We start from the raw sequence: 16,110 nt of genomic DNA on the forward strand, positions 1-16,110 counted from the left end.
GAGAGCTACTTGCACTGAAGCTAAAAGGGCTTACCCTTATGTTGGGGTTTGGATAACCCAGAGTAATTCACAACTGCTGCCACTTAGGGAGTCAATTGTTCGACTGTTTGCAGACCGATTGTGTTCGTAGGTACAATTGTGCGAAATAGCGTTGGGGACTAGAGCAACGTTGTAAAGTTATCTCTGAATGTGGTACAATTAATGATTTAATTTCCTCGCATTGAGGTGACAATGCATGCCTGTAATGCAGCAATTTGGAAGTAGAGGGGTCTCATGTTAATAATGATGGCAAAGATAGTGACATCATTAGCATGACACACCAACTTACAGGGCAGAGGTTCTGGAAAACGCAGTAGAGCAAGTAGGTTGTTGACCTATCAACAGAATTCACTGTTTTACACTCACATGAGTGGGGTTTCTCCAATCACTCAGTTGGTGGTTGTGTTGCTGATCACATCCCTTCATGTACCAATACTCACTAACAGCACTTACCCCAAATGCCTGTACACACAATCTGTATGCCAACATGGACGATCTGTCTTTTGCTTATGTGTGCTAATGTAGGGTCAGATGGAGGATACTGTTTTTTTTAAGCTTGCATGAGCAATTGATAAACTTCGCTAACACATTCTCTGAAATTAATCACTTTTTGCTGTAGACAATAAATAGCCTTGTTCGTTTTAGCACGTAAGAGGCCGTCCATAAATATAAATAACGTCACGCGATTTTGGACGATTTCTGACCCCCCCCGCGTCGTCACAAAAAGTCAGACCACCCCTCAAATATGACGTCACAAAGCTTTGCCCCCCCCAAAATGTTTTTTGTAAACATGCTTCAAATCGCTTTAAACGATTGCCATTGTAGTGCGTATATAATGTGGCGCTGCACTCTGATGTTGTAGGAGAAAACATTTATTAAAAAGTCTATTTAATTAAGTGGAACGTGTTGTCTATTTATTTAAAGTTGCGCATTTTGATGACGTCACATTTCTCACCCCCCCCCCCCTCGTCACACATCGTCACAAATGTCTGACCCCCCCCCCCCCCTAGGTGAGTGACGTCACGTGTAGTTGATTGGGCTCGGCGAGAGGTGTTGAGCATTCCTTCTGTCAAGCTTTCATCACCCACGGACTGCAGGCAGTTCCTCAAGATACCAAGTTGCATTGGGTTTTATACGAGAAAAAATGGCGTCCAAAATTGCGAAAATGCACCAAATTTAGTCATCCCGATTACATAAACAAAAAACTACAAAATGTTTACAGTCGATAACTTATTTCCTTCACAAGCAGTTTTCTGATTGAAGGGATAGCCAGATACTGAAGTCATATTTTCCCACCAGCTTTCAAATGACGTGCCTCAACACTGGTATCTTAATAATGTTGTTATAATTGATAAACTGGAACAACAAACCCCACATCCATTCAAGATAAAAGATCCTGAAACTGTTCTATAAGTGTAAGCACCAAATTACTTCCAGTCACAAGAATGCCAGGTCACTACTTTTTTTTGCCACATTGTAGTTGCATTAAAAAGGTTTAATTGACTAATTATATGAAACGTAACTTATCTGTATCTTTTTGATTAAACTACAAATACTCTAACAACACACGCATGTAGATATAATCACACACACAAAACACATCCACCCACTTTAACACGTAGGCTTTCACGACCAATATCATCCATAAGAGGTTTTTGGGTTAGATCGCGTAAATATATGTGTCGTTAAAACCCGCCACCACCCGACACAGCCAACTAGTAATGGTTGTCACGTAAACAGAACATGCCAATTCGTCACTCGTACAGCACACCAGTGTGTTGGAGAGCCAAGCTACAACATTTACAATCTGAGTACGACGTTTCGCCAGTAATTACAACTAGCTTCATCAGGCGGCAGCCAGATTTGTGGGAGAAGTCAAACGGTTTCGTTCCTTTTATAAAAGGCATAGATGTGTTGACCACACTTCTGCGCTCTTGCACAATGTGTGGGGGGGGGTTACTGAGGCAACATACATGATGCATGTGCATTATTCGAGCCCTTTGAACTTGTCCTTCCTGTCTATTGTGTTTATTAAAATAGCCCTACCAACATTAATCCCTATTGAAGTACGCTGCCCTTTGTAGGCATGCATTTAAATAATGTATTATTTGAGGATTCGCTTCCACGCAGCACTAAGGCGGTAGCTATCCGAACGGTTAAAGTTATTGATTTATTTCAATTTCGATAGATTCTCTAATTAGTCTTGGCCAATAGTGGCTAGTTTTGCACAAAACTTCAACATTATCAAAATCAATTGAGTGTCCTTGTTGGCACGCGTGTTCTGCTACTGCTGACAGTGGCATTTGGGAGAATTTAATATTTTTCTGATGTTCTTTGAGTCTCGTGCTGATCATTCGTCCAATTTGCCCAACATAACACTTACCACACGTGCAGTTCATCCTGTACACACCTTCTGTTTATAGCTTTCTCAATACATCTTTTGTACCAGATATTAATTTCTGTATTTTATGTACTGTGCCAAATCTGACTCGGTTTCATTTCTCCAAACATCTGGCTAGTTTATCAGTTACTCCCGCAATGTACGGTATTTTTTTATAGTTTTCATTACTTGGACAGTTTCAAAGCTCTTGTTATTTGATTTGGTTTTGGCATTCAATGCCCTGTTGATTTGTGCATCATTGTAACCGTTCATTTGCAGCACTTCTTTAACAAGATTAATTTCACTTCTCAGGCTGGCTGTCACCATCTGACACTTTCTTAGCTCGATGAATGCAAGTCTTGATAAGAGCAGATTTCTGCACGGGGCGATGGTGTGACTGCATTCAGATAGGCGTCAGTATGCGTTTTCTTTCGGTAAACACTGTGTGTTCTTTACCATTTCCAGAAATGTTAGAGTTCTGTCAGCTTCCACTTCCATGGTGAACTGGATGGATGTATTTTTCCAGTTGATATGATTTAGAAATGCGTTCAGTGTATCTTTGCCGTGTGGCCAGACCACCAATGTGTCATCCACATATGTAAACCAAGCAGATGATTTTGGTGTGCTTGAAGCTATTGCTTTTGTATCACAATCTTCCATGTACAAATACGCTATCACAGGAGACAAAGGAGAGCCCATTGCTGCGCCTTCCTTTTGTTTATAGAAGTCACCTTGCCAGAAGAAGCATCCACCCACATCAGTAACCACCACAGCTGCCTCAAAGATCCCCCGTATAGCCTCGGACTGTTCAGGCAAGTGCTGTTAAGTGAGCACCTACAGTATGAAGGCCTGCAAGGTACACGAGGGGGTGGGTGGCCAGCACCACGCCCAACCGCCTTTGACTCCAAAGTGGCGATGTTTACACATTGCACCAGGTACTCAATCGAGGCCGAATCGACCTAAGGAGGCCTAGGACCAGTTGAGATAATCGCCATTGACGGTGGCCGTGAGCCAGAATCGAACTCGGGTTGCCGAGTTCGTAGCACAGCACGCCAACCGCTACACTACCGCTCTCCATGCATGCGCGCACACACACACACATCATAAAGTTTAGGAAGAAGTACTATATTTGTATCCCCCACTAATTAAAAATCATCGCTAATCAAAATCAGGGGACCACATTAAACAGCTTCCAAAAACAGCAGCAGACATTTCTCTCCAAACAACTGTGCACGACATCGCCATGTTAGAGATGCCTCCGTAATCCCGCGGCTTGGCTTCATGCCTGCCCTTTCAACGTCCCCCTAATTGGCGCGGTGCCCATTTAAACCCGCCTCATTACACAAATTTCAAAAAGACCCAGAAAGCAATATTCATGATAGCATCCTGGCCGATTTTGTTTAAAAGCCAGATTTTTTTTTGTTGCCGTTGCAAATGGGGGTAAGCATAATTGTTGGGTTTTAGTGAATTCATTAAAAGGCTTTAATAAACTGAGAGTTGCAGCAGGAGGTCAAACAGCTGGTGGCGGTGGATGTCTGAAACTTTGCCACATCAAGCGCTGCTCGCTGTAGAATATGGACAGCTGTGACAATATGTCCCAATGCTGCCCAATCCTGCAGTTGCGACAACCCTCATTACAGGATGTTACTGCTGAAATTGGAGGCCATGTGTATAAAAAATAAGAGCTTAAATGCTGCCTCTCAATCATAGCATTCATTGCCTGCTGTACTCCAGCACCCATGAAATGTCAGATATGAATGCAATCCACTCAAGTAGAATTTCTTCCTAGTAGAGTTACTCTTGAAAGAATGTGCCTACACATTTTTTTTTACTTCATGTACAAAAAAATGTACTTATTTATTAGCATGTATCATACCAGCCATGTTTACCTGCTTGGTGTATAGTATGGCAGATATAATTATAACATTCCCAACATTTTTATTTTAACCTAACGTGACAAAAAATGGAATCAGTGGAATTATTACAAATGTCAAATAGATTATTGCCATTCCATTTACTTTTGAGAAAACAGCCAACCCCTATCATTAGGGGCCCTATTAAATTTCCAAGCAATATGTGCAACTAAACACCATACATAAATCTCTGTTAATACATAACTAACGTCTCCATTGCAGCACACCTGTTATGTATGGGCTCTCACCTGTTTATAACAGCTTTCAATAAATTATTTTAAAGTCTAAACAGTGGTATGAAAAGATGTCCGTTGCTTACTTGTGCAGATGTAATGCTATTTAAAATACGAAAAACATGTTTAATTATTCAATTTAGAGTAATTCTGATTATGGATAATATATTTATATTCTTAATAAGTCTATCACTTACCCTACAGTGGCAAAACAATTGAAATGCTACAGAGCAGTAAGCATCAAAGCAAAAACAACACAAGTTCAAAGTGAAAAGTTTATAGGGCCTCACAATCCCATCTGGAAGGGATAAAAACAACCCCAATGTCTCATCTTTAAAAAATTAGTCGTTTAAGCTTTGATAAATGTACACTTACTAGAATGAAACATTAGACCGACAATTCATATCCATAAATTAATTTACCCAGGAAAGCCTCATCAAGCCTAACGACCTTTTCAGGAGACTCGTGCATTTGCAATATTTGGCAAATTCAGACTGTGCCCATATACATGCCATGGAAGCGAATCCACAACACTCAAAGGTCAATCGACATGTTTGTGAACCTACTTTCTGTATTGGCACCATGAAGACATATAGAAGCAAATGTATACCTCACAGCACAGTCGCGGTTTGGGAGGATCAACCAAAATCTAACCCTTGCCTTCAAAGCACGCGATGACATGTGTGCCACCATGCCTGGCTGTCGCTAACAGCAGCGTGCTTACTGGACGCAGCTCAAACCACATTCGTTACACATACAGATGTAACATGTACACAGCAGACTGTGGAGGGAACATGGCAACCTGGAATACATTATACCGCAGATTCAAAGCTGCATCGCTGATGTTAACTCTCACTGTGTAATAAAATGTTGACATTATATTTGCCAAACACCCACCTACTATAAATAGTTGTATTGTGTAAACTCCATACTCAACGTAAACTGGTTTCACACACGCCAACAAGATGCACTGTGTGCGAAAGGCTGTGCAAAGAAATAATATTTAAATGAATGATATACAAAACCATCTGGATAAGTGGGGATTAGATACAACCCACCAACCAAACAATGCACGCAAGCATGAATACAAGAGGTCACCAAGCACAGCTAAACCAGAGCATGCAGGTCACCAACTCCAGCTCAGCTTGTGATCAAATACTTAATTTCAAATACCCCATTCGTTGTCAGCAATGTCGTCAGTGTAGAGGACCTCCTAAAGTAGACCATACTAAACCAACACACACAGAGACAAAGATCCCCTTTTCAATCCTGTATATACTGTGGGAAAAGTGCTGTTAACGAGCACCGGTACAACACCACACCCAGCCACCTTTGTCTTGCCAGTACTGCTGTTGATACACTCCTGCCAGCAATTACTTTATGCACAGTTGACCCAGGCATGGGCCAGAACCCACATTGCTGATTGTCACAAACGTACACAAGCAAGATGCCAACCTTGATCACTAACATCAGTGTAATGTTTTAACGATCGGTCTCCATGTAGACAAGACTTCTACCATACTTGTACATATGCAAAGCACCCAAGTACAAACATACGTGCAAACTCAACCAACAAACACCGAACGTAAAAACCTTCAACAAAAACACAAATTAACAAGTGATCACAATATGTAGAGAGCAACCGTCGGTAAACATACTACAAAGAACCACCTTGAAAAAACAGTCAAGATACATACAGCCTTGGAGAGGCATCTGTAATGGCTCACTGCTATATTCCTGTGTAGTGACATAGAATTGGTCACTTAGCAGCATAGCGCTGGTTGCTGGCAGTGAAGGGTTTCTGCAGTTGCAGCAGCCCTGACTGACAGCAGGTCACATGATAGGCCAGAGAGGGGGATGTAGGGGAGAGGTTACGAAGGGGCACATTGAGAATCTTCTAGTATGTTTCAGAAGGGGGCGTGGCCGGGGCGGTACCAGGCCACGCTGACAGTATAAGAGGGGCCCCAGGAGGGGACCACGGGGCTTAAAATGCCTTAAATGTGGTCTAAAGGTTAAAAAACAAACATGTAAACACTTGTTTAACATAAAGGCTTCATTTATCCTATGCTCAGCACCAAAGTCTACATTTGCAGAAAAATAATAAACATTTTAAGTTTACCGAGATCGATAAAAAAAGGTACAATTCAGCATAAAAAATATAAGTAATCAACCAAAATGATAGACCTTCATCTTGTAAAGAATACTGTACATATTATTTGGTTCTTTCGGTTAAGTCACGTCTAAAGATAAAATAATAAATTAAATTAAATAATAGAATACGACGTTTCGATTGCAACACAAGCAATCATCATCAGGTATAATGAAATAGCGACAAAATCTAACCAGAAAACTATAGACAGACATATTAGCAGACAGATATCACCAAGATACATAGCGGGAGCAACACAGGTAACAGAGAGGGGTGATCGTCTCTGTGGGGTGGCCTTAAATAGACAGAGGGGGGGGGGGCGGAGGCAGAGAGAGGGAGGGGGGTTAGAGAAAAAAATAGCATATCAATGAGTGGTCAACAGACGTGGTGCTGCACGGCAAGTAAGCCTGAAAATCAGGAGGACACACTAAAATTAAATAACCTAGTAAAATATCGAAATATAATGTAATACAACACAGAGGGTCGGTCAACACACAATTAACGCATAGCCTGGTTGATTACGTATTTCAAAGATTGCTAAGTTAGAATTTAAGTGTGAACATTCTAAAGAGGACACAGGCAGAGAAAACAAGTCGCCAGAGAGAGAGAAAAAAAGGTAAGCTTAAAACTTCCCCGTAGAACCACTTCTCTCTCTCTGGCGACTTGTTTTCTCTGCCTGTGTCCTCTTTAGAATGTTCACACTTAAATTCTAACTTAGCAATCTTTGAAATACGTAATCAACCAGGCTATGCGTTAATTGTGTGTTGACCGACCCTCTGTGGTATTACATTACATTTCGATATTTTACTAGGTTATTTAATTTTAGTGTGTCCTCCTGATTTTCAGGCTTACTTGCCGTGCAGCACCACGTCTGTTGACCACTCATTGATATGCTAATTTTTTCTCTAACCCCCCTCCCTCTCTCTGCCTCCGCCCCCCCCTGTCTATTTAAGGCCACCCCACAGAGACGATCACCCCTCTCTGTTACCTGTGTTGCCCCCGCTATGTACCTTGGTGATATCTGTCTGCTAATATGTCTGTCTATAGTTTTCTGGTTAGATTTTATGTCGCTATTTCATTATACCTGATGATAATTGCTTGTGTTGCAATCGAAACGTCGTATTCTATTATTTAATTTAATTTATTATTTTATCTTTAGACGTGACTTAACCGAAAGAACCAAATAATAATTCCTGCAGTCACGAAAGTTCTAAAATTAATACTGTACATAAATGTCGACAAAAAAATCATAACCAGTGGCCTCAAAGATCAGGCCCTCATAAAAGCCTGTAAAATGTATTCAGGAGCCAAATAAAATGTTTGATTCACCAACTTTTTTCTGCGAGTTAGTGCAGTAACATGCACATGGGACATCAAATTAAAATGTCAAGGCAGACTGGGGTTGTAACCCCAATAAAAAGTGGCGCTGCAGTGCTGCGACCACTTAAAACAGCCAGATGGGAAGTAACTATCGACCACGCTGAGGACACGGTGAATTAAAACTTGTGTCAATTTGAAAAAAAAAACACAACAGTGGTCTTCCTACGGAATACTGGCACCCGCCATAGGACCGTGAACATTTCAGATCAAGTTGTGGTCGTGCTCTAAGGATATTTGGAATTCCATGAAGTAGGAATGGATAAATGTTGCGAGAACACAGAAGTGAAGAAGACGCATGTCCGATAGGACGTGAATGGAATTGACCTAAAAAATTAAAAGTTGTGGTCAATAAAAGTCATGTATGTGAACGGATTCTGAGAGCGAAGGAATTCACTATGAAGATGACAAGGCAAAGAACATGGTTCTGGGGTATGGGAGATGAGCCTAGTTGGAAGACTTCCATGGATTCGCAGAGTGAACAACAAAAAATATCGGAGATAAAACTAGATACATCATTAACATGGATGTTAAAATCACGGATAATCAAGTGAAGAGAAAAAGAGACCCCACGTGGAGGTGATATAAAATGCAGGTGGATGTAAAATGAGGGCTTGGCTATAGTGAACAGTAGATGTCAGAGAGTTGGACATGGGAGAGAATGTAAAGTCGGGTTTAGAGATATTCTCCCCCCCACCCCCTTCTATCCCCTTACTTTTGTTATTCTTCCCTTATCTTCCCCTCCCCCCCCTATACATACCTGGATGGGGGCAGTGAGCCCAATTTTCTTCCCTCGTCTAAAAACCAAGAGCAGTGAGTTCGGGCTTTAGTCCACAGTTTCAATCCCTCCACCACCACCACCCCCCCCCCCCCTGTTACAATTTGTGCTTTGTGCCAGACTCTTGTTAAAAAAAAACACAGAAATTCTACCACCCATGCCAGAGGCGTGAGCACGCTAATATAGGCACTAGCTGATGGTAGTGGCAGGGGATCGGTGGGGGGGTGGGGGGGGAGTGTGGAGCTTGAGAGAGAAGGTGAAGCTCAGGGGCTACATGTCGCTTGTCGGTGAAAGAGGATGTCGACAGTGCCCTCCTCCTGCAAGAGACCGTGGGACTTGTCAGCAGGAGAAGAGCCGCACGTCACCTGGGTAGCCGTTTGAGTCGAGGTCAGTTCCCCCACGGAGTGCGAATCCGAAGCTGGCTGGGAGGCCCTGCGATGCCCAGCGTCCACGCAGCGTCTGGGATGGTATAGCCATCAGGCCCGTATCTCGCCCGTTATAAACAAACACTACACCGGTGCCATCCTCCCCTCCAAACGGCATTCCCACTGCAACGTCTGTGATGAACACAGACACGCGTGCACACAGGAGCTGTTATTCCACATCAATTGGAGGCGAGGTCACCACAGTGCTTCTACAAGACTATGTGCACTCTGAAACCATAGGTGTTATGGGTTACCCACAAGACAGAAATCCCCAGTGTTGTCTTGAACAGAGTGTGCGCTCACCACTATAAAAAGACACGCACACACACACACCCTGGACAGATTGTCAAGGTAAGTCCTGTTAGCAAGCACTAATCTAAAACAGGCATTGCCTGGCACATTAGGAATCCTATGGCCAGAATCACGCCTGGCCATCATTTTTATCTATTTTTGATTTGAACGTGCGGTGGCCAGACTCAACCGATTAGGAGGCCAATGGAAGCGGTTAAGATACTCATGCTGTGTGCAAAGTGCGTAAAATGAGAATCACTTTGTGGCAAGTACGCTATGGTAGTCCAAAGAATAGACTGGCTACCGCCATAGGAATGTAACATTTGTATAACTAACATCAGAAAAGAGTACTGCCTAATAAATGTGATTAGGTTGACACTGCAACTTTTGACTATTACCTTTTGCAGCGATTTATATTGATAACTAACGGAACATTTCACGTTGATTTCTGCAACCAACCACAGACTCTGTCTGGCTAAGCAACTCGCTTCAGAGTAGGTTTCCGTGGTTGTGCTGTAAAGTGCCGATGTTTTTGCATTCTGTAGCATGACGTCAGATGTTTCGCTCCACATGCTAGGTGGGAGCTTTTTCAATTCGGTTGCTGAGGAACCTCCCTGCACGTACAGCAAAGCATCGGGCATCTTTGCTGAACCATATGCGGGTAGTATGGCTCGAAAACACAACGGAGAGATGAACTCGCTGAACTCCATTTCACTCCAAACTATTACAACTTAACAATTTTTATTTTACCAGTTAAGGCCCACGGAGTTGTATAGCTCTTTTACAGAAGCAATCTGGGCACAAATGACAGCGCAACAAAGTGGCTCATCATGTGGAAATGTTTAGCAGCCAAAAACTCGAAACGCATCTTGATTGTAAATGTGGAGGGAAAAACCAGAGGAAACCGGGAGAAAAGTCCACTCAACCATGGGGAGAGACTGCAAACCACAAATATACTGGTGTCAGGGTTGGGATTGAACCCACGACTGCCCGTATACTAGGCAATGTAGCTAACATCTCGCCACCGTGGTGCCGAGTGTAAACACCGAATCCGCCCACCATTATATCCATCCTGGTCGAGGTCTCCAACCGGCGTTATGGCGCTGCCGTAGCGGCCATAAACGTCTCGCCCCGACAGCGTCTGTGCGGCGCCCAGGCTGAGCGGGGCCTGCTGCAGGTAAAGATAAACGCGACCCAGCTCCTCCAGGCGACCCTGGGAGCCGCGCTCCATGTAGAGTGGGGCACCCACGAGCAGGTCGTCCAGCCTGTGTGGGGGGGGGGGGGGGGGGGAACACGTGCACGGCACACGGCATACGCCACGGTGTCAAGATGTTAATTACCTCGGCTATACACGAGTTTGTGGGTTCTGTTAGCGAGCACCTGTTAAGGCCGGCACAAATATGTGGGTGGCCAGAACCGTGCCCGGCTGCCTTTGTCTCCATGGTGCTGATGTTTATACACCCCACCAGATACCCATATAAAGGCTGAGTAGACCCAGAGGAGGCACAGGACCAGTTTAGATATTCGTGACCAATGTTGGCTGTGGGCAGGGTTTGAATTCAGGCCACCAGGTTCATAGTGCAGTGTGCTAACCACTACACTACCGTGCCCCACACCAAGCACTACACCACTTTTCACACACAAAGTACCATGAACAACATTCTTCTTGATAATTGTTTTTTTTACCCTTCTATCTGGCAACAAAACTGACACTTTTTTTTACAAGGAGTCATGTTTGCATACACCACAATACCTGCAGCCATAATGCAAACAAAAAACATAACTCTGATAATATATGCACTGTCCTTGAAGTTGATTGGTCCACAGCCGAGACAGCTTTCCTTAGAGCCTAGTCTCACATGGGTTGGATCAGATGACGCCAAAAGGCGCACAACTCAAAGACAATGCACCATCAGAGTATGAGACATTCTTGTTGTTAGATCGACCAAGTGGGTATTCATAGTGAAGCCAACTGGCATTCCATAGTTAGGGTGCAACGGTGGTGATGTGCAGAGTAAACTTTGTTCAATATTCCATATTACAACGAATACACGAAGCTACAAAAACTGATGATCGATGCTTCATGCGATCATTTAAAATTATGACAGATTTTAATCACCTATTGCAGATATGTATATACTTAACTGCTCACATATCGATGCTGATTTTCTATATTCAAGAAAACAAGTGCCCCATAAAAGATGAAAATATTTAGCAATGGAATAATATAGGTGCCACTTGAGCGAGCAGAAGTAGAGGCATTTTTGGAATCAAGGAGACCTCAGAATCCATGGGGCCTTTTTTATTTTGAGAATTTGGGTGAACTTTGGTGCAGGAAAACTGAGGGAATGCATCTCACAGCGAGTCAGCTACCCAAGCCATCCATATTCACACGGCGTTCGGCCTTTCATGGTACAATGCATACCATACATTCGTGGGTACATTTAATAAAAACTATTTAATATTATATACCTCACACAAATAAAGTGGGATTTAGGTAAGGTTGATGGATATTGGCCTGAGGTTAAATAACTTTAGATGTATGTTATTACACGACCGACTAATGGCTACACATTACAACTGCCAGTCTCACTTTAATTGGCAGATATCGTACAATAAGCTCTCACTTTGACCATATATATATGGGAGCATTGCCAAAAAGTGCACGTTTGCCCAAATTAAATTTCACTCACTAAAAGAAATACAGAATACGCCACACCCAACCTTAAAAACATTCCAGCAAACTGTGCTCCTTTGTGGATTTCCATTGACCTTATGCAACAGCAATTTGCAATTGCTTGGAATGCCTTACCTACAAACCAATCCACCGAAGCTTTGAAATGCTAAGGTTTTCTGTGGTAATGGAACCAGTCAGGGCAAGCAGCCGACCTAACTCGAAATGCCCAATGCCTAGAGGCCAAGCCAACACAAGCCAAGTTCGGGTTCCAAACATTTTCCATTCCAAATGCCCAGGTATCAAGGCCATGTATTCAGAATAACGGATGGCACTTAAATTTTACACCTTGGTCTGCAGTACTCATTCCAGTTGCAATGAACTGAGCAAATAGTTTCTGTGTGGGTGGGTAGCCACTTACTGTATATCAGTAATAAGGGTGATCATACCAATGGGGAATTAATTCTCCCTTCTGCCAAACAAGAAAACAATTCACTATCATCATGTTCTTCCTTATAACATTATCACACCAATATTGAATCATTGTGTACGGTGAGGCAAATAAAAATAATAAATAATTATTTCTTAACTCAGGAAAGCTTCACTAACCCTCAAGAGTATTTTGTAGTTCTGTTTTCGATATTTGATCAAACAATTTTTGAGTTTGTGTGGTAGAATAAGTGGGAGGAGTTAGGTCACGTGGGAGAGAGGGGTGAGGTCTTAAGGGAGTGATACCGGAAGAGACGGGAGAGTGTGGGAGATGGAGTTACAGTGAGGCCACGCAGGGCGGAGGTTGAGGAGTGGCGAGATCGCCACACACGCGGAGTAAGACTCGGCACCGAGGGCCAGCGATGACCGAGCACGGAGGAACGAGGAGCAGCGGTGGAGCTGCAGTGAGGGCAGCCGGAGGACTGCACAGGGGATCTGCAGCGGAGCTGCAGGAGCGGGGAGGCTACGGGAGCGAAGGCAGCTGTGGAGTTGCCAAGCGGAGGGGCTCTGAGCGAGGGCCGTGTGGGAGAAGTGTAAGAACCCAAATAAAGGACAACGAAGACAGACCCAGTGATCGAGTCCTTTATTACACTGGTGTCAGAAGTGAAACGGCATGTCAAAACAGCTCAGAAAAAAGACGATTCCTGCGCCATCATCTGCATCTTCATCCGACGACGACGACCTTCCTCAAGCGGTGGACTTGCCTGCGATGGAAGAGGAGATCCGTGCGGGAACGAGTACGGGTCCGGGAGTCCAAGATGTCGCCGCGTCGGTGGACCCGTCTGCACCAGAGGACGCGGATTGGCGATGGAGGCAGATGGCGGCGCAGCTGGAGACGCTGAAAATCGTGCTCGCGCAATTGTGCGAGCTCGTCACGCCGAGGACGGCATTGGGGAGAGCCGATGGAGGTCCGCAGGTCCGCTGCCTTGCCTCCGATGTCGGCGCCATCGGCCACGTGGCAAGAAGACGCCATCTTGGGCGTGGCAAGAGAAGAACAGCGGTAAGCCGCCATCTTGTGCTCTCCGCGGCGAGGGGCCGCCATCTTGAACACGTTGCGATGTGACGCCATTTTGAATATGCCGCCTGGTGAGTCATCGGCTGAGGACGGTGCAACAAGGAGTCGCAGTCGTCATCTCATGACCGTTAAAGAATTCTCCATCGGGGGCGATTGGAGTGCTTACGCCTGCAGATTTTTGGCGGCGGTATGCTCAGCAAGGTGGACGGACGCTGAGGCATTGGAGGTTTAACCGACTCTTCTCGATGACGAGTCGGTGAGATTCTTCCGTTCTATAAAGGCCGAGAAGAAGAAAACATTGAGAGGAGTTTTCGACGAGATGGCAGATGCATATGAGCCACCGGATGACGCTCATCGCCGGTTTGTTCAACGTCAGCGAGCACCCGAGGAGTCGCCGGTGGCATACAGGGGTGCGGTATTGGAGTTGGCCATGGCTGCATACCCGGAGACGGAGCCTGACCTGCTCGAACCTCTCATCTTGGGTAAGATGCTCGAGCTGTCCCGGGATTTGGGGATTCCTATGCCGGTGTGTGGCCACGAAAAGCTCACATCCCGGGCGGCCGCTAAATGTCTTGATGCCCAGTTCAACCTGCGCCTTTGGAAGCAAGTCACGGCGTGGATGTGGGGGCCCATCGTCGAGGGAGGTGCCGCGGGTTGGGATCCCAAGAAGGCGGTGTACGTTCCTGAGGGGGGGGGGCCCGCAGGAGCTGACGGCCGCCTCTGCTCAGTGGTCGGCCCGCAGTAGGCCGGGGCCGCGATCTGCGCCGCCACCACGGGAGCGTCGGAACGGGGTGCCTGCGGCGTGGCGCAACCACATCGACTGCTTCCGCTGCGGCCGTAAAGGCCATTACGCCAGGGACTGCTGGGCCCGTGTCCCGGGTCCGCCCCAGCAGGAGGCCTCGACAGCGGACGTGCCACGGAAGGATCCTCCAGGACAGGCAAGTCGGTGCGCACCAGACACCCGGCAAGGCTTGACACCTCACTCATCACCGTTGTCGTGCGATCCGGGTGTTGTTAATAACGGGGGGAGGCCATCGATTGGGCCACGTCGCTCGGTAACGCAGTGGCGTAAATTGGCACGGCGGGTCGTCGCGGCCGCTACTGGTTCGTCCACTTTACCTGGTTCTATACAAGGGGTGGACGTGCGTATTTTAGTGGATTCCGGGGCGTCCGCGACCATTATATCGGATGTAATTTTCCATCTGTTGGACATCCCACCTGCGGCCGTGCGTCCGGTTTACGATTCCTGCGTCGCTGCTAACGGGGGTAGCATGGGCATTGTGGGCCAGGTGGACGCTAAAATATCTATCGGGGGAGTGTCGGCATCGGGAATTGTGTTAATTTCGAGGTCCCTCGCGGTTCCTTGCTTGTTGGGAACTGACTTCCTGGCCAAGATGCCCATTCTAATTCGAATTAATCAAAACTGCATTGAATTACCGGGTGGGCGAAAAATTACATTTCTACCGTCGCCCTGGGGGCGACCTGCTCCGGTCGCTCAGGTGCAGGCGCTGTCCGAGGTATCTGTTGATATTCCACCTGGCTCACAGATGCTTATCCCCTTGCGATATCGGAAGCCTGTACCTGGTCGTGAGGGTGCAATTGGGGTTTTGTTGTCGCCGTCCGCCACTATAACGGGCGGAGCGGCGCTCGTAATAATATAAAATTCTCACGACGTTTCGGCCACAATGCAAGCAGCCGTCCTCAGGTGAAGAAGAGGGCTGTCGGAAAGACAGCGTCCGAATGAACACCACCAAGCTTGGCAGCGTATATTTAAGCTGCGTTAGAGGAGGAGAGCGCCTTGACAAAGGAATTTACATATCAACTCAGCTTAAATATATGCTACCAATCTTGGTGGTGTTCATTCGGACGCTGTCTTTCCGACAGCCCTGTTCTTCACCTGAGGACGGCTGCTTGCGTTGTGGCCGAAACGTCGTGAGAATTTCATATTATTATGTTTATTTTTATTATTGCATTATTTCCCTTCTACGTGACTTTACCGAAAGAACCAAGAATATGAATCCCTGCAGTCACGAAAGCTTTAAATCGAAAAATTTAAAGGGGGCTGTTAAGGTACCCTCAACTAACAACCGATGATAATATTTCCTGTCAAAAATATTTGAGAACAATATTTGCTAAATTGGTTTAATCTCAGGTACCTGGTATTTGCATTCATTTAGGGAAAATAACTAATTGAGGATAGTAAAGAAGATCTGAAAATAAGATCAAATGTCAGATTGTGATAATGTTTACAATCAATGCCGACAAATAATGACGTATTTTCGTTTCTCATTGCCTCCCGATTAATCCTTTCTTGAGTCATGGGCATGAAAAAAAAGTCCGGAATAAT

The 16,110-nt window shown here is 45.2% G+C and overlaps 1 protein-coding gene across 1 annotated transcript in view; it reads right to left on the reverse strand.

Moving 5' to 3' along the window:
- LOC144720554 (integrin alpha-8-like) overlaps positions 1 to 16,110 on the reverse strand; it is a 127,337-nt gene that overhangs the window by 58,742 nt on the left and 52,485 nt on the right. The window contains exons 12-13 of the mRNA XM_078597350.1: positions 10,645 to 10,850; positions 9,235 to 9,426 (exon numbers count right to left, since the gene is read on the reverse strand). Of these exons, the coding sequence (XP_078453476.1) occupies positions 9,235 to 9,426; positions 10,645 to 10,850 (398 nt within the window). The remainder of the gene's footprint in view (positions 1 to 9,234; positions 9,427 to 10,644; positions 10,851 to 16,110) is intronic.

Source organism: Lampetra planeri, chromosome 1, assembly GCF_965212315.1.
Source record: "Lampetra planeri chromosome 1, kcLamPlan1.2.h2, whole genome shotgun sequence".
NCBI lineage: Eukaryota > Metazoa > Chordata > Hyperoartia > Petromyzontiformes > Petromyzontidae > Lampetra > Lampetra planeri.